This window comes from Penicillium oxalicum, chromosome II, assembly GCF_001723175.1.
Source record: "Penicillium oxalicum strain HP7-1 chromosome II, whole genome shotgun sequence".
NCBI classification, from domain to species: domain Eukaryota; kingdom Fungi; phylum Ascomycota; class Eurotiomycetes; order Eurotiales; family Aspergillaceae; genus Penicillium; species Penicillium oxalicum.
Window position 1 is genome coordinate 1,529,994 of NC_064651.1, and position 24,167 is coordinate 1,554,160.

A 24,167-nucleotide genomic window follows, 5' to 3' on the forward strand; every position below is an offset into this window, starting at 1 on the left:
TCACCACTTACATTAAATCACTGACGAGATTCACTACGCCTCGGCGTTTATAGATTCTTAGCTTGTTTCGACTTTCTCGGATGGTCAGAAAGACTCTCAAATATCCGGAATTGACAAGTCTTTGGCAAGCCTACTGCAACCATGGCCAAACCAACCATCATTCTCGCACCTGGCGCCTGGTGCCCGCCGAAGATCTTCGGCGGCATTTCACAAAAGCTGACCGAACATGGCTACACATGTCATACCGTCTGCTTTCCCTCGGTTGACCGAGCGAGCACCGTGGAAGATCTACAGCCGGACATTGCCGCTGTGCGGTCACTGGTGCAGCCCGAGGTCGAGGCTGGTCGAGAGGTGGTCGTGGTTTCGCATAGCTGGTCCGGTCTTCCTGTCAACAGCGCGCTGGACGGTTTGGAAAGAGGCGAACGCGAAAAAGAAGGCCAAAATGGAGGCGTGGTCAAATTGGTGTTTATCGCCGCCTTCATTCCACAGATGGGCGAGAGTATGATCAGTGCCTTTGGCGGACATTTGCCGCCGTGGCATGTACGCGATGTCAGTTGAAATGGTTCGACCTAGTGGTCCTCCGCCTCCGCCTCCACCTTTACCTTGAACAATTGAAAATGTCATGCATGTCCTTGGCTTCGGGCTTTGCGAGAAAAAAAAATGAAATTGGTACTCAATGGCTTGACAGAATGCTGACGTAGAATTATAGGAAGCGGCCGGTACGGTGACAGCCAGCGATCCATTCGCTTTGTTCTTTCATGACGTGCCTGACGGTCGAGAGTGGGCCCAATCGCTGCGGCCTCACGCGTGGTCTACGATGGCGTCGCCCGCCACAGGTGCGGCTTACTTGAGAATTCCGTGCTCGTACTTGCTATGTGTGAACGACTTTGCTTTGCCCCTCGTCGTCCAACAGTTGATGGTTGGTCGCGCCCAGCGGAGCGGTGCGACCATCGAAACTGAGAAGATCAATACAAGTGATTCGCCATGGCTGGTTCTTCCCGAAGAAGTCGTGGGTTATATTCGCAGGCAGGCTGGTGAGCAATTATAAAGAGACACGGAAACACAAAGAGAGATCTTGTATCTAGGTATATGCGTCTCATGGGCTGAAAATGGCAAGACAAATCAATGAATACAGTACGATGGATGGCGTTCAATTACACACTCCGCTATGACAAAAAAGAATTGGGTGGGATTGAAAAGTCTCATCAGGGGGAAAGTCAATCAAAACATCGATCCTCAAAGCATCATATTTCCTTCAAATAGCGGTTGTATGGCACGTTCAAAACAGACTCCTGGGCCAAGTCAGAACTCGATTCCCTGGAGGAGTGCTACACGGGTAGCGATAGCTTCTCCGTCACGATTTCTACTTGTTCTGGGACAGCCTCTGCATGACCTGTTTCAACCCGGCAAACAATTTCTTCTTCTTGTCCCTGTTCTTGTTCGGTTGCTCGGGGGCTGGGCTTGAATGTGTCTCATGCGCGACGGGCGTCTCTTCCTTTGGGGCCGACTGGGATGTTGCATTGCTTGAACCCGCGCCCGGGGCTCCCAACGTGACTGTTAACAGTTTCGGGTTCGAGTCAAACACACTTCCGGACTGATCTTGACCATTGCTCGGAGCCACATCGTCATAAGGGAACGCATAGCCTCGGTGATCAATAGAGACTTCGTGGCAGATTCGCGAGTAGTGGTTTGTCACGGGATCCTGGTAATAGTCGGCCACAGTCTCGCCGTTCGGTTGCTCCGAGTCAATCAACAATGTGGATCGATTGAATGCAGCCGCCAGTCTTGCAGTAACGGCATCTTTCGTACCATTACCCGAAACGGCAAAGGCGCCAGAACTGTTGCTGAAGATGTCTGCAGTAGAGGGCTTCTCGTATGAGATATCCTCAGAGGTAAAAGCGAGCTTGCCCCCGGATACCTTGGCCTTGAGATCCCCCGCGCCAGCTTGTGTGTTGACAGTCAGGCTATCGCCCGAGTATTTCTCCCAGACTTTGTCCACATATGGCTCATAGTAATTCTTGAAGAGCGTATTGTCCAAAACAATGCCGGTGTTGGGGGACACGGCGCGGAGATGCTTCCCATTGTTGGATATGATCAGCCTGTCCCATCCAGCGTGGTCCTTGGCATTCTGCTCTTGCAGAGCGGAGCAGATCGTCTCCAGACCATCTGATGGGAATCCCAGGACCGAATGAGTGGCACCCGACGTCGTGGTCAGGGTCAGCGCAATAGGCAATGACACAAAATCAACCAGGGTGACGTTGGCGTATAGCTGGAAAGAATTCCACGTGAATTCGCAGAAATCCCAATACAGATTGTAATTGGGATCGGATGGATTCGAGGAAGAGGGCTCCACGAGTGCAGGTCCCGGATTCACATAGAAAGTGAGTTTGCCATCGCACACAAACCACAGGCGTCCTCCTGCCATGTGAGGGATCGAGATTGTTTTGGTACTTCCAGGAGGGCCGAGTGGAATCGCGCAATCTTGATCCAACGCAGTGAGAGTCTGTGAAGGTGACTTTGGATAATACGGCGTCTTGCCGTCGGCCTGCAGTAAAACAAGCGCATTATTGCGGTCGATGGCATAGCCGGTGATATAGGCATAGACTGTATTGGAGCCAGTCTCGTTCTTCAGAGCAAAGTCCAGTGTCGCCATTGTGTTGATGCTTTGATTCCCAGTAGAAGAAAGAAATCTCAAGCAAGAGAGAAGCAGAAATTTCCTCGTATTCTCACGACGCCACAGATGGCTTGGCTAGCGATAGCAATGAATCGAGAGGCTTAGACAACACCGTGCACAATACCGGAGCCCAAACAATTGGATGCCAGGAAAGAAGTGATTGGGTCCACTGGGAACGGGATGAGATCATGGGGAGCCACCTGGGAAGCACAGCAGGATTTCAGCCGTTCAGGTACAGACTTCAAGCTTGCAGAGGTTCAGATTCGAGCTGGCTCGACCAGCTGGCCAATTTATTATAGATCTTCGAAAAGGTCCACGACGGCGGTTCCCACCCGTCTTACCCTCCAAAGTCGAGGAGGCTGACCGGGTCTGGTGATCCAACGTTGCGACTGCGTCGTCTCCTCATCTCCCACACTGTTCACACCTCGTAGCCGCACCGATTGGATCGCATCTGCGCGAAGAGACCCTGTCAGCAAATCCTGACTGAGGCTTAAGCTATCGCGTTCGGCACTCGAGAATTCGGGTCAAGTCCGACCGCGAAAGAGCGATCATGCCGAGGGTGCAGATGATCTGATTGCCGCGTGGCAATCCATGGACACGGTCTTCGATCTGCGGGGCAGTCTTCTCCACGGGGTAGTTTAGTCCACGCTGTCATGCATGAAATGCCGAGTTTGGAGAGATCATCGTGGTAGACGGCATGAACGGGTACAGCACACGAGTATCAAGATGAAATGCACCTGGAGGCTCCCATTCATGGATGCACTTGCAGGCCCGATTGACCACTCAGTCGTCACATTGAGACTGTGGTGATAAATGACCCTCCTACACCCTCCACCGAACAAAGTTTTCACACTGCAACATCTGTGGTTGCGTTGTCTGCAAGAGAATGTGAGTGCCGTCCCGTCTCATGGTGTGCTTATCAGTGACAGCTGACCACTTCAATTTTCCCAAGAACGAATTCAGCTTCTTTGATGAGGGATTTCGGGCATATTCGATGAGGAACATGGCTCTGCTGATAAGCCTCGCTTGGGGTATTTCAAGTTACTCTTTCGAGCCTGTGAACCAAGCAGCTCCTGATGAAGTGACACCAGTACGCTAGACAGGAATCAGTGCCTGGACTGTACTACTTCTGTCATTCATAGGGTTCAGGGGACTTGGAACTCTCGTGTAACCCACGCTGGCAGACTTCACGTAACGAGTTCACCCGAGCTTCGTTACGAAACTGGATGAATATGTCCACCTGATGCATTTCGAGGCCAAGTTCGTTTCGGCGCAATCCCCGACATGAATGGAACATGGGCTGCATGACAGGGGCTAGTCCAAACATCAAGGCACAAGTACTACCTAGTTCTCAGCTGGTACCATTCTGAAGATTGGGTGATCTTTTGTCTCGACAGATGGGATCTCTCCAAGATTTTCCGATAATGAAAGTATGCTGCTCACCTCGACCGAAAATTTGTCAGTCACGCAGAAGGTGAGAAAATCAACGCAAATCTTTCAATGATCATCATAAGGTCCTCACTCTCAACATGACTTTCCCAAAGTCGGAATCATGATGGAAGTTGCGTATCCCTTCCTCTTTGTGTTCGATATGGAAACCTTTCTGTCCCAGTCACAGACGCAAGGACTCAGCTGAATGTGTAGCCAAGAATGATCGAGGAAAGGAAGACGGAGTATACACAGGAACATTGTAGCACCGCGATTTAATCACAGGCGCATTGTTTTGTGCTCCAATAGGCATTTCTTCATTCCCTATTTGATTTCAGCCAGGAGATAGGCACCACTGACTGTGGACGCAATCGGGCAATTAGAACTAGAAAAGTTATTTTGACGTTTGTTGGCTGTCTGTTGCCTAGACCTAATCAAAATTACTATGAAACATCATTTAGAGGCGATACAGAGGAGGCCTGGTACCCATCATTGATCCTAACTTGGGCCAGTTACCTTGGCCATCAGTATGTGTGCCAGGGCCTTGGAAGAGCTGCATCATGTCTGACCTGTGAGGGGGAGCCTCACCTGCGACTTATGCTTCACAGAGGTGCAAGGGAGCCAAGTCGTGATTGTATGGAACGGCACATATGCGGTCACATGTATGCTGGGCTGAATAACTCCCTTGTCACCCCGCTATCGAATGAAGTTCAAGCGGGCCTACGCTGGTCATATAACGTGACGGTCAACTTTATGCGATCAGAGCCTTGGTGCAGGTATCCGAGAGATCTACATACGTTGAGTTCACGAATCAAGGTGCTAGGTACCGAAAGATTGATGGGCTACTGCTCACTATACAATAAGGATCCATGGAAAGGATTTGGCTTGATTACAATTGATGTCATTCTACGAGGCTTAGAACTCCCTTGGTACAGAATTTATACCCATTTTTTGAGCCTTAGTAGTGAGTTAGTAATAATGTGGTAAGCGGTTCGTTATTGTCGAGCCTTTTGCGCTCGCTCACGTGCTATTTGGTAGACAGACACTCATCTGGGTAGTCGCCTCCCACAGACATTGCTGCGCGCGCTGGTAAGCACGCGATGGTCTCGAATGGCCGAGAACCCCGTCGTTCACCGTCTAAGCATAAAGCCACTACTTGAAATTTGCGCAGCCAACAGCGAGTGATTTGCTATGCAAGTTTCTCAAAGTTCCTATGCCCCCCTTCAGAAGGTTGTAGCCGTTGTTGCTCTAATCTGACATAGGAAACTTTGCTGGGAAAGCCTTGGCGTCAGCCACTACTCACATCCTCTGCACAGCCTCTTCAAGGCCATTGAAATGGCATCAACCAACAATCTGCTGCAATCTCAGCATTCGATTTTGGAGACCGGACCACAAGTGGGGCACGTCAGGAAATCTGTCGTACAAACTTTTGTCGCCAGCCTATGCTGTGAACTCACTGCCCGATCACAAAGCACCACACGCCGCAGTGCACGGGTCAATGCTTTGAGATTTGAACCTCGGGCGGCTGATTCCAAATACTTTGCTTCCTGTGGCAGGGTTATTTTCACTGGAAGGATGTGCAAAAGAATCTCTGCTCAAGAGGTATCTCAATTGAGGGTCATGATCACTTCTGACTTCATCATCCTGAGACAAATTTTCCACGCCCGCCAGAGCCACCTATGGTGGGTCGTCTGAGTGCTCAGTGAGACACAGACCAGAAGAAGAGAGCAAGAGTACCAAACCCATTTGCGGCCCCGAGTGCAGTGCCGGGGTGCCATCAGATGCGACCTAGCCAGTCAAATAAGCTACCGGCCACGCTATTTTCCCCCCAGTTGCCAAAATCTTCCAAGAAATTACCAGCCACTCGTGTCCAAGTTGAGTGGTCCAGTGGCTGGGAATTGGAGTCTGAGGAATTACCCGGCCCGCTGGTCACTCGCCATGGAGCTCCACTCTGAACAGATTCTCGCTGGTTGAGGATGCTGGATCCGCAAGATAATAATAGGCACTGGGCCGGGCAAAGGCGCTGCGTTCAACAACTCAGAGGGCCCGACTCCACTTGTGCCTAGAAACTGCCATTCTCGAGATTGTCGTATTCTCATTCCTCACGGCGCCATCGAGACTTCGTCCACCCTCTGCCCGCTTTGCGTCTTCTCTCCCCACGTTTCACTTCCCCTTCATCCCACATTCCTTCATCCCTTGATCATTTTGAATTGCGTGGCTTCCTTCCATGCGTCGGGGATACTAGTAGGGCCCACCGCCCGTACCCTTCCATCATGTACCTTCCACAGAAACGGGGGCTCAGCCGCAAAAACAGCGTGTTTATTATCGTATGTCGCCCCTCCACCTTACACCAAAGCTGGTGCTACAAACCTCGTCGCATGATCGCTGGATTTCAATGTGAACGTCGAAGAAAGGAAGAAGGTCTCGCGCTAGGTGCTGACTTGCTGTGGCCTATCCTAGTGTGTTTCAGTCTTGATCTCTCTGATCATCCTCAGCGTGTGTCTATATTCAGTCGCTCGATGGCTACGTGAACGCTACTCCGAACCTAAATACATTCCTGGTCAAACCTTGAAACGAAAATGGAGGCAATGGCTTCCTGGGAGTTCATCGTATGGGCAGGTGCCGACCCATGGTGCTCAAAGCAACGGTCGCGACACCTCTTACCGGGGCGCCCGAGGATCTGGTCCCGAGATGGTCTCAGTCTCTTTCAGCAACTCTCGCAGCAACAACAGTGACAATAACAATAACAGTCATGGCCCGCAACGTGAGACCTCGATTCGATCCGTGATCACATTGCCAGCTTACTCCGCAAGCCCGAAGCCTACGGAACAGGTGATTGCTCGCGAGGGAGAACGTGCGGGAATGGACGTGGTTATCGAGTTTCCCGAGACGGCAGAGGAAGAAGAGTCTCGACGTGATGGTCAAATGGAAGCTCTCTACCAGCTTCGAGTACAACGGCGACAGGAACTGGCCGATCGCGAGGCTCGCCGTCGGGAGCGTCGGGAGGCTCGGGCTCGAGGGGACTCGGTACGTCTCGAGCAACTGAACGAGGAGTCGCGCAACCGCACTCGGCGCCGTCGTGATGGGAATGAGAGCAGCACTTCTCTCGCCGCCTCGGCCGTCGTGGCAGACTACCGCGCTCGCGAGCGAGAGCGACGGATTGCGAGTGTTAGTTACGCCGATCTCGGTCATGTTCGACACGACGGAACTCGTCTTCGAGCCGATTCTCACAACTCCGACTCCGACCAACACCCTCTTCTTCAGAATGCGGAAATGCACGCGTCATCACCTTCATTGACCACGATCCCTACCACCCGCTCTCAGGTTCAATCCTATGCATCCACAATGTCCAACGAGGCGGATCCGCTAGTTTTGCGTCCGGTCTCTACGCAGGCATCGTCCATTCGACCTATCTCCGCAGCGGTTGAAGAAGGTGATTTGGGTGCATTCAATATGCCACCCCCTCCCGACTATGATCACCTCGATTGGGGTGAGGCGCCTGCCTACGAAAGTCCTGTCAACCAGCGGAATGAGAGTCGTTTGCCGGAAATCACCCGGCTGCCTTCCATCCACATCAACATTGCGAGCCCAACCACATCTTCCCCAGTGGCACCTGCCTCGCCCCCCAACATGGTTACTCCGCCCGATTCGGTCTCACAACATTCTGCAGGGGAGGGAGAGTCCTCGCCAGGCTCATCTGCACCCCCAGGCATCCCAGTTTCGTTGAGTCACGAAACATCAGCAGGGCACACTGCTTCGCGGTGAACGAGGCAACATCATCTCTTTTGATCTCCTTTGGGGATGATCGTTCAACCCACTACGGCCTTTTTGCCCTATGCGGGTTTGTCTCCCAGCCTTGTCAAGTGTGAGCTTCTATTCAGGGCGCAACGTCAGCTTCGTGTGACCCCTTACTTCACTTCTTTGATCGATACGATACATTGCAACTTTTTCGGACGAAACAGCGTGGCGTTTGGTTGAATTTTGGGATTAGCGTCAGATCTCATCAGCGCTTGCAGCTTCATTTTTGGCCCGGTCCAGTCAGGCCGATGGCTATGGAATCTTCAATGAACTGGGAATATTACTCATCTTATTTACAGCAAATTATTTAGCAGTCTCAATCATCTGTTGAACTTGTTGGGACCATTCAGTTTGATCTTCTAGACCCGTAGAATAGGTATCATGGATGTGCATATCAACTGATGTCAATATACTCCTAACGCTTCTCGCATTCCCATTGATAGGTGCTCGTGATTAGTTTGCTAGGTGGATGTTCGTCCACACCCTGGACATCTACCTAGGTATTGATGGGATCAATGGAGCCTTCTGCTAGTAACCTTCAATCATTAGGCCCTATCCATACCAACACATTTCGGTGGTTGACTCAATCCATGCAGTGATCAACGCGGATGTTCCTCCACCTATCCGCTACCTACTACCTGTAGATACAATGAGGTCCTGCCCGGTCCCCGCCGATGCGTCAATATAAATACTGATAAGGCTACCTAGGGGTAGGCCGTTTGTTGCTGGCCAATCTATCGAATGGAAGGAGGGACCTGCCCAGTTCAACCTAGGTAAGTGGCCTTCAGAAATGCCTGAACTCCAGCTGGAGCTGGGGGTCGGGTAGGTTTGATTCCTACCATCGGGCTACATCCATCACCCAGCCAGCCATATTCGTGGATTGCGCCCTTCCATGTACGCAAGTATATACCTCGGTAGCTGTAGGCAACACGAGTATTTCATGTTCGCGCTTGGGAGTCACCTTTAGATTGCCTGTCCTTTTGATCACCAGCAAAGACAAGCTGAAATCAAACTCAGATACCAGACATCAAATAATATCAGTTGCAATCATATCCATTAGACATCACCATCGTTTGCGTTGTAGCTCGGCGAATCGATGCATCATTGAATTGACGTTCCGTCGCAAAGTGAGGGACTCGGAGCGGGACGGGCGCGGTGGTCTGATTGATTCGATTGGCCAGCACGCGCGACCAAAACATTCCCAGCCTCCAAAACAAAACTCACCCCAAGAAGTTGTTCCATTCATCAAACTCTCCCCCCGCCTGCATACAGCACTGCTTTTTCACATGTCCAGCAGGCGAGTCTTTTTCTCCTAAGAGCCCTCGGACTGTACATCAGCCGGGAAATATCGAGCATGCCACTTTCAGACTTGGATTTCACCGTGTCCGACTTCGACCCCGAACACGAAGCTTTGGCCTCTACCCGCGAGTTCGGCAGCCCGCGACTGCCCAGCATGAGAGACGCATATGGAGATGCAGTGGAGGAAGAGGAGCCAGACTTTGTGATCAACACCTCTACCTTGGATCGCGCTTTCCCGGAATTTTCCCAGCTACCAACATCCGAAGAAGAAGACAACCAAGCACAACAGCATCGCGACCGCGACCGAGACACCATGTCCGATGTCAGTGACCTCTCGATGGAGCTGGGGCGCGGCAACTCAAACAAGCCTGCGCGTCGCATTGATGATTCGCGTGATTCAATCATGTCATTCCAAAATAGCATTCGTTCATCCTCGCCGGCCGTTCGTGTCGACTATCCGACACCCCAGAAACAGTCACCAGCGCGCCCAACTGCCAGACGCCCCGCGAGTGAGAATCTCCGAAAAGATGCCCAATTGCGACGTGCCACACAGGCCCAGAAAGAGACTGCAAATTCACAAGCGACCAACAAGTTACAGCGCGACCAACGCCGGACCCTCTCAGATATGCACGCCAAAGTTCGCGACGACTACGATGGCTCCCTCCTTGTGGACGAACGGCCCGCTCCGGTCGCGACGAACAACCGGTCAACGCGTTTCGGAAATTTGAACAACTCTCAAGAAATCGCCGATGCTGTCGAGCGAGCTTCAAGGGAGGCCTATGCCAAAGAGATGCGCAAGGCTACTGGCGGAGGAACTCCTCGCAAAACGAGCAACAACCACACCCACACGATGGGCGACACCATGACACGCCAGTCTTTCCTTCTTCCTGACTTGCCCAATATCTCCGAGCTTGTCTCGGGAGTGTACGAAGATGGCACGCCTGTCTTCCCCCGTCAGCACAAGATGCGCTCCACTCGATTTGTCTCTCCTCCTCACGAAGCGACGGACATCTCAACTGTGCGCGAGCATCGACCTCTGGACGCTATTCCGATCCCTGAAGATGAGAAGGCACTGTTTGTGTCTCTGCGGTTGCTTCAAGACAAGGTTGCGGAGTTAGAGATGTTTAAATCAGACGCAGAGAGGCGCATTGAGAACTACCGAGAAGAGAACGCAATGCTAAAAGCCAGTCGGACCCGCCATTCTGACCACCATGCAACGGATGACCTTGACCACAGGAAAACCTCCAAACGAATGAATTCGGAAATTCAAAGTATGTAAGCAGCTGACCAGCTATTTGAAACAATTGCTAACAAGCAAACCTAGAGCTTGAAGCCGAGAACATCGCTTTGCAAAATCAGTTGGATATTGCCGATCGCAAGTCTCAAGTTCAGGAGGCTGCGGTCAAGCGGCTCAACCACGAGAGAGAATCCGCCATTTCGCAACTCGGTGTGGCGTACCTCGAGACCAGAGAGCTTAAGGCGGAGAATGATCAGTTGCGCGAGGAGAACTCAACTCTCAAGTCGCAATTGAAGCGGCTCTTATTCAAGATTCGCCGAGAAGAGACTCAGGAAACAGATTCAAGTGTTTCTGCTTCGGACCCTGAAGACAGCAACACCTATAGCGCAGATGTTAGTCGCAACACCAAAGACGTCACCGCCAAGAGTACTCGCACACAGTCAAGATCGAAGCGCCAAGACGATTCTCGTGCCAAGGTTTCTACACAAGTAGACAAGGAAATTTCCCGTCTGGAGAAAGAACGCGCGGAGGAGGAGTTATTCTCGATTGACAAGCCCACTTCGAAGCGGGCATCTGCCGCCAAGTCCACGAGGTCAGGCACTTCCGAGTCAAAAGGCAACCGGAAACAGTCCAACACATCCAAGCAGCGCGTCAAACGCGTCATCTTAGAGGATGTCAGCAGCGCTCTGGAATCTACCGAACAATCAAAGGCATCTGCGGATGGAAATGATCTTACGCTGTTGAGCGTAATTGACGTATGTTCATGAGTCCGATGTATATGACCTCTGCGACCTCTGCTAAATATCTTGGATGATTTAGGAAAATGAGATCGCCAAGCTCCGAAAAACGCTGGAGGAAGAACGCCTGTCTCGCAAGCAACGCCGTTCCAGCGCTGCCAAAGACGCGTCCACCATTGAGGCTGTGAACTCGATTCGCCAGAGCATCCTCAAGGCCCCTCAGCCACGCAAATCGTCGTTGCGAGAGCCAAAGCCAACCATTTCTCGTCCTGCATCGGCGGCAGGCGACATTACGACCCGGTCCTCTGCAACTACAGATGCCGATACAAGCCTTGTTGTGCCCACTGCTGAGCGGCTACGACGTCACTCCGATCAGTCAGTCGTGCCTACACCTCAGCGAAGAAAGCGAAGGAACGTTGAGGACATGACGTCTGCCTTCATCCTTCCCGACATCACTCTTAGCCGCGCGGACTTAGCTGCCCGGAATCCATCTCAATTACCCGAATCGACCCAGCGTGCTTTGAACGAAATCGCCCAGCATGATGGAAACAACTGTGTGATCTGCAAGATCGTGCACCCCCACGGAGACTCCTGTTCGCTCGAGGCTATGAAGATCCCTCAGCCTGTTCCAGTTTCTGAACGCATGCCGAACACTGAGGATCCCACGATGCGCCCGTCACAGCCGCCTGCTGTGGCTCTCGCCACTGTGCTCAAGACGCTAGAGGACGAACTCGCCCACCTAAAAATGCAGCTTGCCTCCTACCAGGCGGCCTATAATAAGCTTGACGCTTCACTTGGCAAGCGTCAGCGCAAATCCGTGATGCGCAAGATCGAGACTGTCATGAAGGACATTGATATGAAGTCGGATCAAATTTACTCGCTCTACGACGTGTTGGAAACATGCAAGGGCGACATTTCAAAGCGTGACCTCGACCTGACGCTGGAGTCTATTGGCATTGACATGACCGCCAACACTTCCAAGTCACGTACGGGTCCAGTCAATTTGGATGACGAAGAGGAAGACGATCTGCCCTGGGAGGGCATCGAGAGCACCGCGGAACTGACCGGTCGCACATGATTTCCTGAAGTTTTATCCTTATTTTTTCCAAGCTTTTGGCGACTATTTTTTATTCTTCTTTCTTCGCGGATAGAATGTCTTTCTCCGCCCTGTTCAATGATTCTGCGCCTTGTTTGAGTTCACCCGGTCTTGCGGTGATGTATCATGGGTGTGTCTTGCTTGTGAAACAGTGTGGAGGCGGTAGTAGATGCCGGGGGCAGGCTGTTGTGTTTAGGTAGTCAGGGCAAAAAGAAGACTTGTCCTGAAAATATGTAGTACAATACATCCCAAAAAAATGACGCCATCGCTATGCGTAAAATTGAATCTCGAATTGCCTAAGCAGCTTTCTGACCAACGGCAGCCATCGCGGCTCCCTCAGTAGAGGCTGGCTTGGAAAGGCCAAGGGCAGAGGTGGCATCTCGTTGTGCAACTTCCTCCTGAACGAAACAGCCTAACCCAGCAAATGCCTCGAGAAGTGTTCTCGAGTAATACTCTTGCAAGTCGTACCCGCCAGCTTGAACAGTGGTATCTGAGCGGAGCTTGTCCAAGAATGCGTATGGATATGACTCCAGCTGAGTATAGTAATCGCGCTTGCCCGGCACAAGGCCCATGAAGGGGTCGTAAGGCTTCTCTGGTTCGGGGGTCTTGATCTTCCGCAAGCCCTTGATGAGCCCTGAACCTGAAATAGAGCCAGCAGTATCGGCCGTGGTCAATCCCGTACCGGTACGCTTGCCCTCGGAGCCTCGCAAAGCAGCCTGCTTCTGCCGAATGCGGTCCTCCTCACTGCGTCTAGCAGATGATTTCTTCAGGTGTACCTTGTGTCCCTCACGAGCGATAGCAGCCGCGTCTACAGCCGAGCCAGATGCGAGCCTTGTAAGGAAGTCCTCGCGAGTAGCCTGCTGCTCGCGCCGCTCATTCTCGTATTCCTCTCGGGCGATCTGTTGACGGAGCCGGGCCTCTTCTTGCTCCATAAGAATTTTCTTTTGGAAGGTAGTTGCTTCTTGTTCCTCGAGCAATTGATTCGCTTTGATTGATTGCATATTTTCCTGCGCGTAGGCTTGTAATTGAGCCTCCGTTTTGGCCACGTCGGTCCGACACACTAGGTTGGCGATGATCTCTTCGCGCTGCTCAAGAAAATCGTCATAGGCGCGCTTCGAATCGAACTCCTCCTCTCGTCGGTTCAAGCTGTTCCACAATTTGTTAGATTGATTCTCACGCTGGGGCGGGGGAGGGCGGATGGAGAGGAAAGAAGAAAAGAGTCCTTTACATATGCATCACCCGCCGCCGAATATCAACTTCTCGCTCAACTCCGATATCTTCAAACGTTTGCTGGCGGAAACGATTCTTTCGTAGAGTTTTCCGACATCCAGCGACGGGACAACTGGCTGGACCAGAAGAGAAAATTCGATCGACGCAAGATTCGCACATCTTGTGGTAGCACTCCGGATTGATGAGAAACCGCATATTCGGATTGAGGTACCGCGAGGATTTGCACACAGGGCAGACCTCTGGTATGAGATCGATTAGTAGCTGACTTGCATCATTGGAAATTTCTCTCAAGGGAGCTCACCATCCTCATCCTGAGGGTCGATCCTATTTTTGGACGCCATGATGAGCTGTTGGCAATCTGGGTAGAAGTTCAAAGGCGGCGGAGATCTCCAAGAGATGGAGATAAAGGCGGGATCCACCACGTGCACGGACCAGGTCTTCGGTCTTCGGCGTTGTTCTACCTTTTTTTTTTTCCTTCGCCCCTCCACTATCAGAACCACTTTTCTGCATTCTCCCTGACATGGAGAACTTTTGACAACGATCATCGCTTTTGCATTTTCTCGTGACTCACCATGGGCATACCTAATCACAATCTTGACGACCTCGAGAAGAGGCGACTTGCCCTCGAAAGCAACATTTCCGAACTGCAAAAATCACTCTACCATTGGAGAACATGGGAGGCAGAGTATGACGGTCTTCGAGAAGAGATTCAAGATCTGGAGGATGGCGCCACTTCAGAGAAGATGCGATCTATTGCGCGCCAATACGAAGGATCATTAGTCACCGAGACGGAGATCCAAGCGATTCTCCGAACGCAAGCCGGCGTCAATCGATCGCGCACGCAGGTTGTTGATCTCCTTGGCCGGCGAATCGACTACGTGAAGCAGAATGTTGCGACAATGGAAAAAAGACTGCGAGCAGCGGAAGATGAACTCTACACCTTGGACTCGAATGACCAGCCTCCAGCGGATGTCTCCAAAGACCAGGGATTTGCCTTGAGCGAAATTGTGGAAGAGTTAGACGAGGAGGGGAATGTGGTCTCCAGTTCCATCAACAAGCCCGGCGACCATGCATCGGACATTCTGGAAGCTCTCAAGAAGGCCGGGGTTGAAGACATTCCGCAAAGCTCCAATTCCAGCGAAAATGCCACGGTTTCGACGAGTCCTGCTCAGGATGAAAAGGCGAATGTAATTGAGGATTCCCCAAGTGATGCTAGGAGCGAACAAGCTGCGATTAAGGAGACGCCGGTGCCCAAAAATGAACCAAAAGTGCAGGAGGATGACCTTGACCTATCTAAGCCAGTGTCGCTTGTAACACCTGAGGATCGCGCCCAATCGCCCGTGACCGACATCGACGAGCCTGCTGATGAGGCTACTCTCCGCCGAGAACTGCTTGAATACGGAATTCATGAAGTTGGTGCGATTGTCGCGGAATTGGAGCTGGATGATGATGCGAGTGAATTTTCTGTCTCGGACGAGGAATACGACGTGGGCACAGAGGACGAGGAGGATGAAGATGAGTTCGGCCGATCACACACTTTTCTGTCGGAGGAATATCACCAGCAAATGCGGGAACTGGAAGCGAAGCTCAACGCCAGAGGCATGACCAACTTGGGCAAAGACACTCAGACATTCCCAGAAGAGATTCGACACGAGATCCAAACCTCTGCTGATGAACCCGCCGGGGAGACTGAAGTTGTCGAGAACACCGACAAGGAGAAAAAGCCGAAGAAGAAGGTCGCGTTTGCCGACGATCTCGATATCGCGCCATCTGTCAAACCAACTCCGTTAGAAAAGAAAACCCCACCGACAAAACCACAGGCTAGTGTCCAAGTTTTATCCGACGCCATCGTTGAGCGTACGACACAACCGCAGGAACCCAAGCCTACGACAACCAAGGGACCAAAGAAGGTGTCCCGTTTCAAGAGCACTCGGGCCCTCGATCCCGAGGCGTCTCCTGCCGATCTTCCCGCCAAGCCTGCTCCAGCCCAGTTGCTCACTCAGCCGATGAGGTTTGGAAGTTCTGCAAAACATACGGATCCCAGCGATTCAGTACCACCATCTGGTTTATTCCCTGCTACTCCACAGGAGCCAAAGCCTTTCTCCACGCCTATCACAGATATTCCCATCGGCCCGTCAGCTCCCAAACCTCCAGTGGGAAAGACTCTGGCTGATAAGTTGGTCGAGCGAGATATCGCTCCCGGGTCAATCACAGCTCCTGCTCCCGACGAGCTGGACGAAGAGATACATCGACGGGAGATCGCATCCGAGTACTACAGAATGCGGAACAGTAAAATCCAGGCACAAGGTGGTTTCGTCAACGACGAGGAACCTGAATTTGTCCCCATCGAGGAGCCCGCTCAAAAGGTCAGCCGGTTCAAGGCTGCGCGGCTAAGACCGTGAGTTTGTATGATTTCACCAGGTGAAAGATTTTGTATAACCACATCAACATTCTAGACCTTGAATTACAAGACACATCTATCACTTGCACTCATTGCTATTTTGCGCTAAACAAAAGAGCACACTGTCACCTCCAATCACTGAACTTTTACTTCCGCGCTTCCTTCCTCTAGGGACTGGTATTGATGCGGTTTTATCCGTATCAATTTGGACGCGCCTCCTCTTTCGTGGGACTCTATGGCGCGTTCAATATCACCACTCCAAGATTGAATCTACAATGGGGACATCTCTGGCTGCCTCGCCTTTGTATTTCCTGTGAGCTTCTTTTGGTCTCATGAGAGTCTGTGTATTGTGCTATTTGCTTCAGACAGTACTTACGGAGTCTCTTTTTGTTGCCAGTGGCTTTCAGAAAGTCCAGCATAATGGTGTTGCCGTTATTTTTTCTCCCCCAACATACATAGCAAGATGTTACAGATGCTTAAAAATAGAAACTTTCATGAATCACGAATCTTGAAGCCTCAGACCATACGAAGAACGCTGGGTGGCCTGTGATAAAATGTTCATTAATCCTCGCAGGTGTCGAACAAGAGAGGAAGCGCCTCAGACTCCTATTGCGTAATTGTGGTTCCAGGTACAGAGCATCCCCAGCTTCATGCCGAGGGTCACAATGAGAATATGACACAGTGTCGAGATCGCCTGGACACGGTAATCATATGTCCTCATGGTGACCGCTGCCAAAAGAAGCAGGGGATACAGTAGCCACGGTTTAACAACCATGGGTGAACAAGGGTGCAGCACTGTGACCACCTTGAATAGGAACAGCGAGACTTGCAGGGTGGGTGAAATCACCGACGTGCCGAAGCGGCGCATCATTGCGAATGGGGAGGGCGGTGGTGGAGGGAGGAGTTGCTGCACATGTGGTACAGGCTGAGTCTGGGGTCCTAGCATCTCTTCGTGCAAAGGCAGCGATCTTTCCATGAGATTTGATGGAGGGTTTGAGAACCTCTGCCGCATGACCATGTCCTTCTCTGGGTTCATTGAAGAGCGCCGAGTGTCCAAAGCCGTATCAGATACCAGGGTGCTGCTGATTCCCGGGTTCGTGTCAAAAACCGATTCTTGCCGTACAGAAACCGGGCTTTGAGCAGTTCTTTTCTTGATAGGTGAAAGTGCCCGTTCTGACATACGTTGTGGAGATGCAGATTCGACTGCACAGACCCTTCCAGGTCCATTCATGTCTGGGCCTGTTGAATTATTGCGCTTAAATCTGAAACTCTCACTAGCATTGTTGGCCGCTTGAATTTCATTCAGAACGTCATCCGCTGTCGGACGTTGGCCCGGGTCCACAGAGAGCAGGCGATCCAGGAATGAATATAGCTTGGCTGGCAGATCACGCCTTCTCCGCCGCACGTTGTCAAATCCAGGCCAGTGCGTAATCTCTTCGCGAAGCTGATCCAAGTCCTCGTTATCTTCATTCAAGATATCGGCGCCGTGGTAGGGAAGATCACCGAAGCACAAGAAATAAAGGATCATCCCCAGTGAGAAGATATCAGACTTGAACGTGAAATTTCCAAAGGGTCCGCCGGGATATTCTTGCCGAAGAACTTCGGGGGCGCAGTATGAAACTGTTCCTGTGGCGCCAGTTGACTTGCGCATTGCATTTTGTGATTGAACTTCGCCAAAATCGCTCACAAGAACTCTCAGACCATCACTTGTCTCGTGAAGAAGACAGTTGTTAGGCTTCAAATCGCGGTGGATGTAACCGTTCATATGAAGGTGACGGAGCCCAGCGGTGATGTCTCTGAAGAAGGAATAGATCTCGTCCAATTGGAGCTTTCTGGGACCTCCAGTCTCTGGTTTCGGATCCGTTTCCCCTTTGGACTTTCTGCGCAGCCGGTCTTTGAGTTGTTGAGCCGTGGTCGTCGTTTGTATATTCCCGCAAAGGTAGTGATGTAAATCGCCCGCATTACAGTACTGTTGGATGATGAACGCGCAGGGAACGCTAGGGCCAAAGGTGCTGATCCTAGCATTTTCAAGCCATACATGGCGATAAGAGACCAAGTTTTGGTGCGAGAGATTTTGCAAGAGCTGTACCTCTCCAAGCACCTTTTCCAACCACTCATGGTCGTCTCCGACCGGGACACGCTTACAAGCAAAATGTCCGAGAGAGACACCATCTAGGACGTGTCTGACCAGCAAAACCACGCCCTTGCCACCTTTGCCGAGAACTTTTTCCTCCACAAAGAAACGCTTGAAGTAGTCTGGGCTGAATGCTGACGAAGATATCCCTTGACTTTGAACGGGAGAGGTTCTGGACGTGGGTTCACTCGTAGGCCCGGCGGGCAGTGCAGATCGAACTAGGCGACGGTGCGGCGAAGAAGGTCTCGTTGAGCTTTCTGAACTCGGTAGACTGTTGTCAAGCATGCGAAAGTAGTTTGGATTGATAAATTCTGCTTCTGGATCTGTGCTGTCACGATGCCTCCCTCGATTGGGTTCATGCATTGGACGGTGGCATAGCGGGCAATTCGCAAGCTCCATATCACCCTCACCCTCGTCCGCAGTGTTTCTCAAAGCAAGTTGCTGAGAATCATGATCGAAGACCACCACGGAATCGTTGTGTCGACTATCCTTGTTGTCAGTTGCGGAAGTGGCTTGGAAGCAGCAGCGGCTTAACGTACAGCACCACGTCCAGGTTGCCGCCATTGTACGGTATCATAGACATGTTGTTCAGCATTTTTCCTTACCATGGCTGGAGGTGAAAAAGCGAAGGAGCCGCTTCTTTGTCATGCGTCATCCTTTTGAAATCGGACGCCCTGCTGAAAGTTACGATGACACCAGCGGACCCCACAATGAGGGCGGTGAGGAAGAAGCCTTATACTTAAATTGTGCGACCAACGTGGAGATCGACATGGACCCAACTCCGTCAACTAGGATAAGAGTTTCTACTTGTGACAAGTAGTCTACATGAATCAAATGGTCATTTAAAAAAGAAGTGGGTTAGATTTCTCTCAAAATCGGGGTATCTTGAATAGTCACAGATTTCTTGTCCGACGTGGCTAGGAGTTCGTCATTAAAGACGGTGCACAATTATGCGTTTTTCAGGAGCATGCCTGGATATGGAATATCCTCCTGGATTCAACTGGCAGGCGATGCGAGCGGAAGCCCTTTCCCCCCCGTCGGCGGGAGGCAAGACTGTAAGGACAACCGCGACGCGGCTCGGCGATGATATGCCGTGTGTGCAATTCGATGATCAAATCGTCGTGCCTATAGAGACAGTGCAATGATCTGGATTTAGGTCGAGGTGCCGTCGATATATGACCTTAGGCACCAGTGCCCAGGTTCATCGTTCAGTCCTCCTCGCCACTCTCGACATCACTGACTTCGAGATTCGCAATGGAATCATCATCGTCTTCGTCATCTTCGAAGCCTCCGAACTCTCCTTCAGGCTGCGACTCAGAGGACTCGACCTTCTCCTCGGTAGGTTCTGCGACTGCCTCATCGAGCTTGCGCTTACGACCCATTTCGCCCAAACGACCCTCACGACCCTCAATCTTCTCGCTGTCGTCGTTGGGTGCCTTGGGAGGGGGAGTGTACCAGGGAATCTTGCCCCGCAAAAAGTCGTTGATCACCATCTTGGCAACACCATCTAGGTCTGGCTCACCTCCTCTCAGAAGACGGCCACCCTTGCGGGCAAGACGACTCAGGAAGTCGATAGCGTCCTGAGAGTCCTTGATTCCATACGTACGCTCAAGATGGCGGGGTTGCACACGGCGCAGAATGGCAGGAATGTACTGCTCAGGATTTTCCACATTCTCCACACGGCAAACACCACGCAACAGAATATCTTCCTCGGTGTCGTTCTGGTTGGGCGGGACAACTCCAGGGCAATCAATGAGGTAGATGCGCTTCATGAGTGTCACGTACTGCCACACCTTGGTTTCACCAGGAATGGGAGCGACCGTGCACACCTTCTTCTTGCGGAGCGTGTTGATGATGGAGGATTTGCCCGTATTGGGGTATCCGATCAAGCCAACAGAGATTTGCTTGCGGTCTGAATGAAGCGAAGAGAACTGACGGAGAAGCTGGATCAATGAACCCTTGCCAAAGGAGTTGTTGATCGATGCGTGGAAAGCGAGGGTCGGATAATCTTTTGAAAGATGACGAACCCAAGCAGCCTGAGATATCATGTTAGCGTACGGTCACGAAAAAAAACATGATGTGAATGACAAGGATGATGTGTGGGATGTTACTAAGAGTTCAACTATCAAGCCACCATAGATAGGCAGAAGTAGAACTCAACTCTTAAACAAAACACGTATGTCCCTTACGACTAGCCTTCAAGACGAAGGCCAGTCAACCTCGCTTCAGAAAGAAGTTTGGTGCGGGACATTGTCAATCTACCAAAGCTGTAACAGACGGACCTCCATTGAAAGAAAAAATACGACAAAAAGTCGCAGGAAGAAGCCTTGACTTAGCGATGGAACGGCGCGATGGCCGAGGAAAGGGGGATGGGATAAAGCAGCGCGATCGAGAGAGGGACAGAGCAGAAGATGCATAAACACAAAGGGGAAAACGAAGAACTGTAGCAAACTTACAGCGACACCTGTGGGGACCAAGTCGGTCTTGTTCAGCACGAAGATAAGATGCTTGTGAGGTGCTTCCTCGCGGATGTATTTTTCAACACTTCGACAGCGGGTACCGATCGGATCACGAGCATCGAGGACATGAATGACGACGTCGGAAGAGTCGATGACCTTGTACAGCTCGTTCCAGATACGTTTGCTTTGTCCTTTGGAGAAAACGGCCTCGCGTGCAGTGGTGAAGACTGTATCTTCAACAGCACCGACATCACTGGCGACAATGGGAGTTCCATCCTCATGTGTCCCTTGATCGTTTTTCTCAAGATACGAATCGTGTGTCTTGGCAGTCTCATCAGCAAGGTCTTCCAAGGAAGTAACCCCCAGCTTGACACGCTTTCGTTGGGCCTTTGGACCGAAGGTATCATTGAACGGGTTGTTCTCAATTTCCATCTTCGCCTGGTGCTGCTTGAGGCCATTTACACCATTGGTGTTGTCCCGGATTAGACTCATCGGGAGTTTGTTGGTCTTCAAGAGCACCTGGTAGGGGTCGGAAGCACGCTCAGCGACAGCTTCGCGGAATGAAGTCAAAGCTTCCTGTGAGATGACTCGAGTATTCCCGAACCATTTCCTGTTGGGCTCAATGCGAGCAACTGGGGCATCCCGAGACTGGTAGGAGGCAGCGACAGTAATGTCTCCCGCCGCGTTACGTCGGGCCTTGCCATCCTTGAACATGTTCAGGGTTTTGATCTTCTTTGCATCACTGTGAGACGTGAAGATTAGCGGCTCATATTCCAACTTCGACGCGAACCAAGTTTGACAGCGTACCGATAGAAGTTTTCACCCTTCATCTTCACGTTCCCCATGCCATCGTTCACCTTCCCCTGCCTCACCTTACGGGAGGCCTCCTTCTTGCCGGTACCCATGATGGGAACTTCTCACTGTTTTGAAGAATCAAGTAAAATGACTCGACCTTGCGAAAGAATTTTCGAAGGCGAAGATCAAAAGAAAAAAAAATTGGCAGAGCGCAAAAAAAAGGAAAAAGGGAAAAGTCTTAGAAAGGCGGAGAGACATTTTTTTTCTGGCGCGAAGCGACTAGCGTGCACGGACCACGGCAAAATCGCTTCTGTTTCTTCCGATGCTGGTCCCCTGCCCCAGTCAAGCACCGCGAGGCCTCTCCTTCATGAGCCAAGTGTCTTATCGTGTTCAGACGGTGACTGATCAATAATTACTGTTCAATTCTAGGGGCTCATTATCCCCGAAGTTGCTGGCCACCGTCATTGAACGTGGCATCGGTGCATCATGGCTATCCTCCGCAGCAGCCGGGCTGCTACTTTGCAGGTCCGTGGATTCGCGACTTCAGCAAGTCTCCGAGTTGGACCAGAGTCTCCCCATTTCGTCGATATTCCCCGCATCGTTCAGGCTGGCCCTCCATCGAAACCACGCGTCAGGGGCACTCTGCCAGTCCCTCGCGAACTATTCCCAGCCCGCCGTGCGGATAAGCCCAAGAAAGCATACCTCGATGCCGTCACGCCATTGCCCTCAGCAGAGCCCACGGTCAACCCGAAAAGCAGTGACCCCGAAAAGCAGGCATTCAGACTCAAGATGGCCGATGTGCGCCGCAAGAACCTACGGGAGGGCTTGCAGAAATTATACAAACGGAAACAAGCCGCCGAGCAGACCATGTTCAACCGAAGTCTCGAAAACCAAACGCGCCGTGAACGTGTTCTCCAACAGCCAGAGGCAGAAGATGAGCGTCTGACCCGGTCGTCTATTGTATCGGCTATGCAGCCCCAGTCACACAAGGTTCTGGCGGACCCGAATCGTGAGGAGCATTTGGCTCTTTCCCGCGCGCGGCTTGAGGCTAAGCAAGCGGAGAAGGATGCAATTCGACGGGATCACTTGCAGTCTCTCTACATGAATGCTCGTACTTTCATCATCAATGAAGAGCAGCTTGCGGCTGAAATTGATCGAGTGTTCCCCGAAGGAGAGAATGAGGCTTGGCGAAACGACCACCAGCATGGAGAAAACATCTGGAATCTGGGCATGCCGCCAACCGTTCAATCTATCGTCAATGAAACCCGGAAGAGTGAGACCGCTCGCTGGGATGTCATTCAGGACCGTGTCAAGAAGTTGGGCGAGCAGATTACTGGAGGCAAGTTGTGATTCTTCTAACTGTTCTACGAAGACATTTGTACAATATTATTCGAGCCTTTGCTTTTTCCAAAAAAAAAAACCCTCATATTTCTTTTACTTGACCTCCTGTCCCTGCGAAGCTTCTTTGGTCCAGAATTGGGGACTTGGTATCCTCGTCAGGGCTTGCCATGCCTAACACGAAAACGGACTTGACCAGACGATTACCGCGCTGGTCTTGAACTGCTCGCCATCCACTTTCGAAGCACCTACCGCCTTGCGCGCATCAGATCGGCTGAATCTTCGCTCGCTACGTCACAAAATCCAACCAATCGGTCTAACGAGAAGGAGAATCACGTGGACTCTGTCGCAACCTAGAGACCATGTCTTAAAAAATAAGAGCGATTCTCAACTTGGAAATCGGTTGATATTCCCACATTTGAGTCTTCACAGGCGCTGATACAATGAGCACCATTGGTATTTACCGTGGACCCAGATACAACCAAATTCCTCGGCCATCTCTTGGAGATACTCTGGAGAATGCCCTTTCATGATCTCGCACGAAAATTATCGTTGGGCTTGATCTAAACTGTCCTTCTGAGGACCATTCCCCATCTAAACACAAAGAAGTACTAATCATACCTTATGGACAGACCAAGTTCCGGTGGACGTCGGAAATCAATTCCTGGGACGTACTACAGGTCCTCGTTCCTATGGGTGAAAAGGGTCGAAACTATGGTACGCAGCAATATTGGTCAAATGTCAACGAGACTGGGAAATTATCGACTGCATTTCTCGGCGCAGGTGGATGAGAGTGCGTGATCCTGGAACACGGACTCAAGGTACCAGATCATCGTGCGCCGTCAACCCGTGGTTAAGGCATCCGTGCCTGTCCGGCCGTAGCGGCACCTCATGTTGTCCAGTGTCCGAGCTCGCGATCGAGACGATACATTATACATGCAGATATTTCATTGTGAGAATCACAGATTATCCTCAAGGATCTCTTATTCGTGTCACCTGCACATTTAGTATACTTGTCTTCAACAGATCCAGCCACCAGCAAGCTTGACTCTGGAATTCTAAGTGACAGATGTCATTGCACACCTTTGATGCGAATCTTGACTAGGTGAACATATTTGCCAAGTTCGACGTCACCGTACCGATTGGGTCAGCTCTCGATGAGTTGAACAGTTCAACTGTCCCACACATTTCACTCTCGGCTCACGTTTCACTGTTCAATCTCTTAAGGCCCATCTTCTCCCTGATTGCTGCGGATGGATAGTCCGACTAGAACCAAAAATGATGATTTTTTGTCACTGTGGGTTTGTCCTCAAGAACTAGGTCCATCCTGACCGAAGCAAAGTGACTCTCAATGGCCCTCGACCGACATGATCACCTATCCGTGGGTGTCGCTCCTCACCCGTATCCCGGATATTCATCCCGACTGGTCCCAAGTATTGTCTGAAGGTCTCCCCCGAGTGGGCCTTATACAAATCTTTGTTCACGAAATGACGCGCTCTTCAGTTCTCCGCTATCGTATATCACATATAAAACACACCAAA

At 51.3% G+C, this 24,167-nt stretch overlaps 9 protein-coding genes across 9 annotated transcripts; 5 read left to right on the forward strand and 4 right to left on the reverse strand.

Moving 5' to 3' along the window:
• Positions 1 to 141: 141 nt before the first annotated feature.
• POX_b02428 (uncharacterized protein) lies at positions 142 to 1,048 on the forward strand (the record flags this gene model as incomplete). The annotated part of the gene is made up of 2 exons (XM_050111342.1): positions 142 to 540; positions 710 to 1,048. 2 exons carry the CDS (start codon positions 142 to 144, stop codon positions 1,046 to 1,048), a joined length of 738 nt encoding a protein of 245 aa, XP_049971688.1.
• Positions 1,049 to 1,363: 315 nt separating this feature from the next.
• On the reverse strand, positions 1,364 to 2,653 carry POX_b02429 (uncharacterized protein; the record flags this gene model as incomplete). The annotated part of the gene is made up of 1 exon (XM_050111343.1): positions 1,364 to 2,653. One exon carries the CDS (start codon positions 2,651 to 2,653, stop codon positions 1,364 to 1,366), a length of 1,290 nt encoding a protein of 429 aa, XP_049971689.1.
• Positions 2,654 to 6,375: 3,722 nt separating this feature from the next.
• POX_b02430 (uncharacterized protein) lies at positions 6,376 to 7,867 on the forward strand (the record flags this gene model as incomplete). The annotated part of the gene is made up of 2 exons (XM_050111344.1): positions 6,376 to 6,429; positions 6,563 to 7,867. 2 exons carry the CDS (start codon positions 6,376 to 6,378, stop codon positions 7,865 to 7,867), a joined length of 1,359 nt encoding a protein of 452 aa, XP_049971690.1.
• Positions 7,868 to 9,254: 1,387 nt separating this feature from the next.
• POX_b02431 (uncharacterized protein) lies at positions 9,255 to 12,251 on the forward strand (the record flags this gene model as incomplete). Its single annotated transcript, XM_050111345.1, has 3 exons — positions 9,255 to 10,470; positions 10,524 to 11,191; positions 11,256 to 12,251. The coding sequence occupies 3 exons, from the start codon at positions 9,255 to 9,257 to the stop codon at positions 12,249 to 12,251; spliced, it is 2,880 nt and encodes a 959-aa protein (XP_049971691.1).
• Positions 12,252 to 12,565: 314 nt separating this feature from the next.
• On the reverse strand, positions 12,566 to 13,840 carry POX_b02432 (uncharacterized protein; the record flags this gene model as incomplete). The annotated part of the gene is made up of 3 exons (XM_050111346.1): positions 12,566 to 13,415; positions 13,498 to 13,738; positions 13,801 to 13,840. The coding sequence occupies 3 exons, from the start codon at positions 13,838 to 13,840 to the stop codon at positions 12,566 to 12,568; spliced, it is 1,131 nt and encodes a 376-aa protein (XP_049971692.1).
• A 231-nt stretch (positions 13,841 to 14,071) lies between these two features.
• Positions 14,072 to 15,901, forward strand: POX_b02433 (uncharacterized protein; the record flags this gene model as incomplete). The annotated part of the gene is made up of 1 exon (XM_050111347.1): positions 14,072 to 15,901. The coding sequence occupies one exon, from the start codon at positions 14,072 to 14,074 to the stop codon at positions 15,899 to 15,901; it is 1,830 nt and encodes a 609-aa protein (XP_049971693.1).
• A 597-nt stretch (positions 15,902 to 16,498) lies between these two features.
• Positions 16,499 to 18,629, reverse strand: POX_b02434 (uncharacterized protein; the record flags this gene model as incomplete). Its single annotated transcript, XM_050111348.1, has 2 exons — positions 16,499 to 18,518; positions 18,574 to 18,629. 2 exons carry the CDS (start codon positions 18,627 to 18,629, stop codon positions 16,499 to 16,501), a joined length of 2,076 nt encoding a protein of 691 aa, XP_049971694.1.
• A 613-nt stretch (positions 18,630 to 19,242) lies between these two features.
• Positions 19,243 to 21,398, reverse strand: POX_b02435 (Nucleolar GTP-binding protein 2; the record flags this gene model as incomplete). Its single annotated transcript, XM_050111349.1, has 3 exons — positions 19,243 to 20,070; positions 20,491 to 21,235; positions 21,301 to 21,398. The coding sequence occupies 3 exons, from the start codon at positions 21,396 to 21,398 to the stop codon at positions 19,243 to 19,245; spliced, it is 1,671 nt and encodes a 556-aa protein (XP_049971695.1).
• A 376-nt stretch (positions 21,399 to 21,774) lies between these two features.
• Positions 21,775 to 22,638, forward strand: POX_b02436 (uncharacterized protein; the record flags this gene model as incomplete). The annotated part of the gene is made up of 1 exon (XM_050111350.1): positions 21,775 to 22,638. One exon carries the CDS (start codon positions 21,775 to 21,777, stop codon positions 22,636 to 22,638), a length of 864 nt encoding a protein of 287 aa, XP_049971696.1.
• Between the last annotated feature and the right edge of the window lie 1,529 nt (positions 22,639 to 24,167).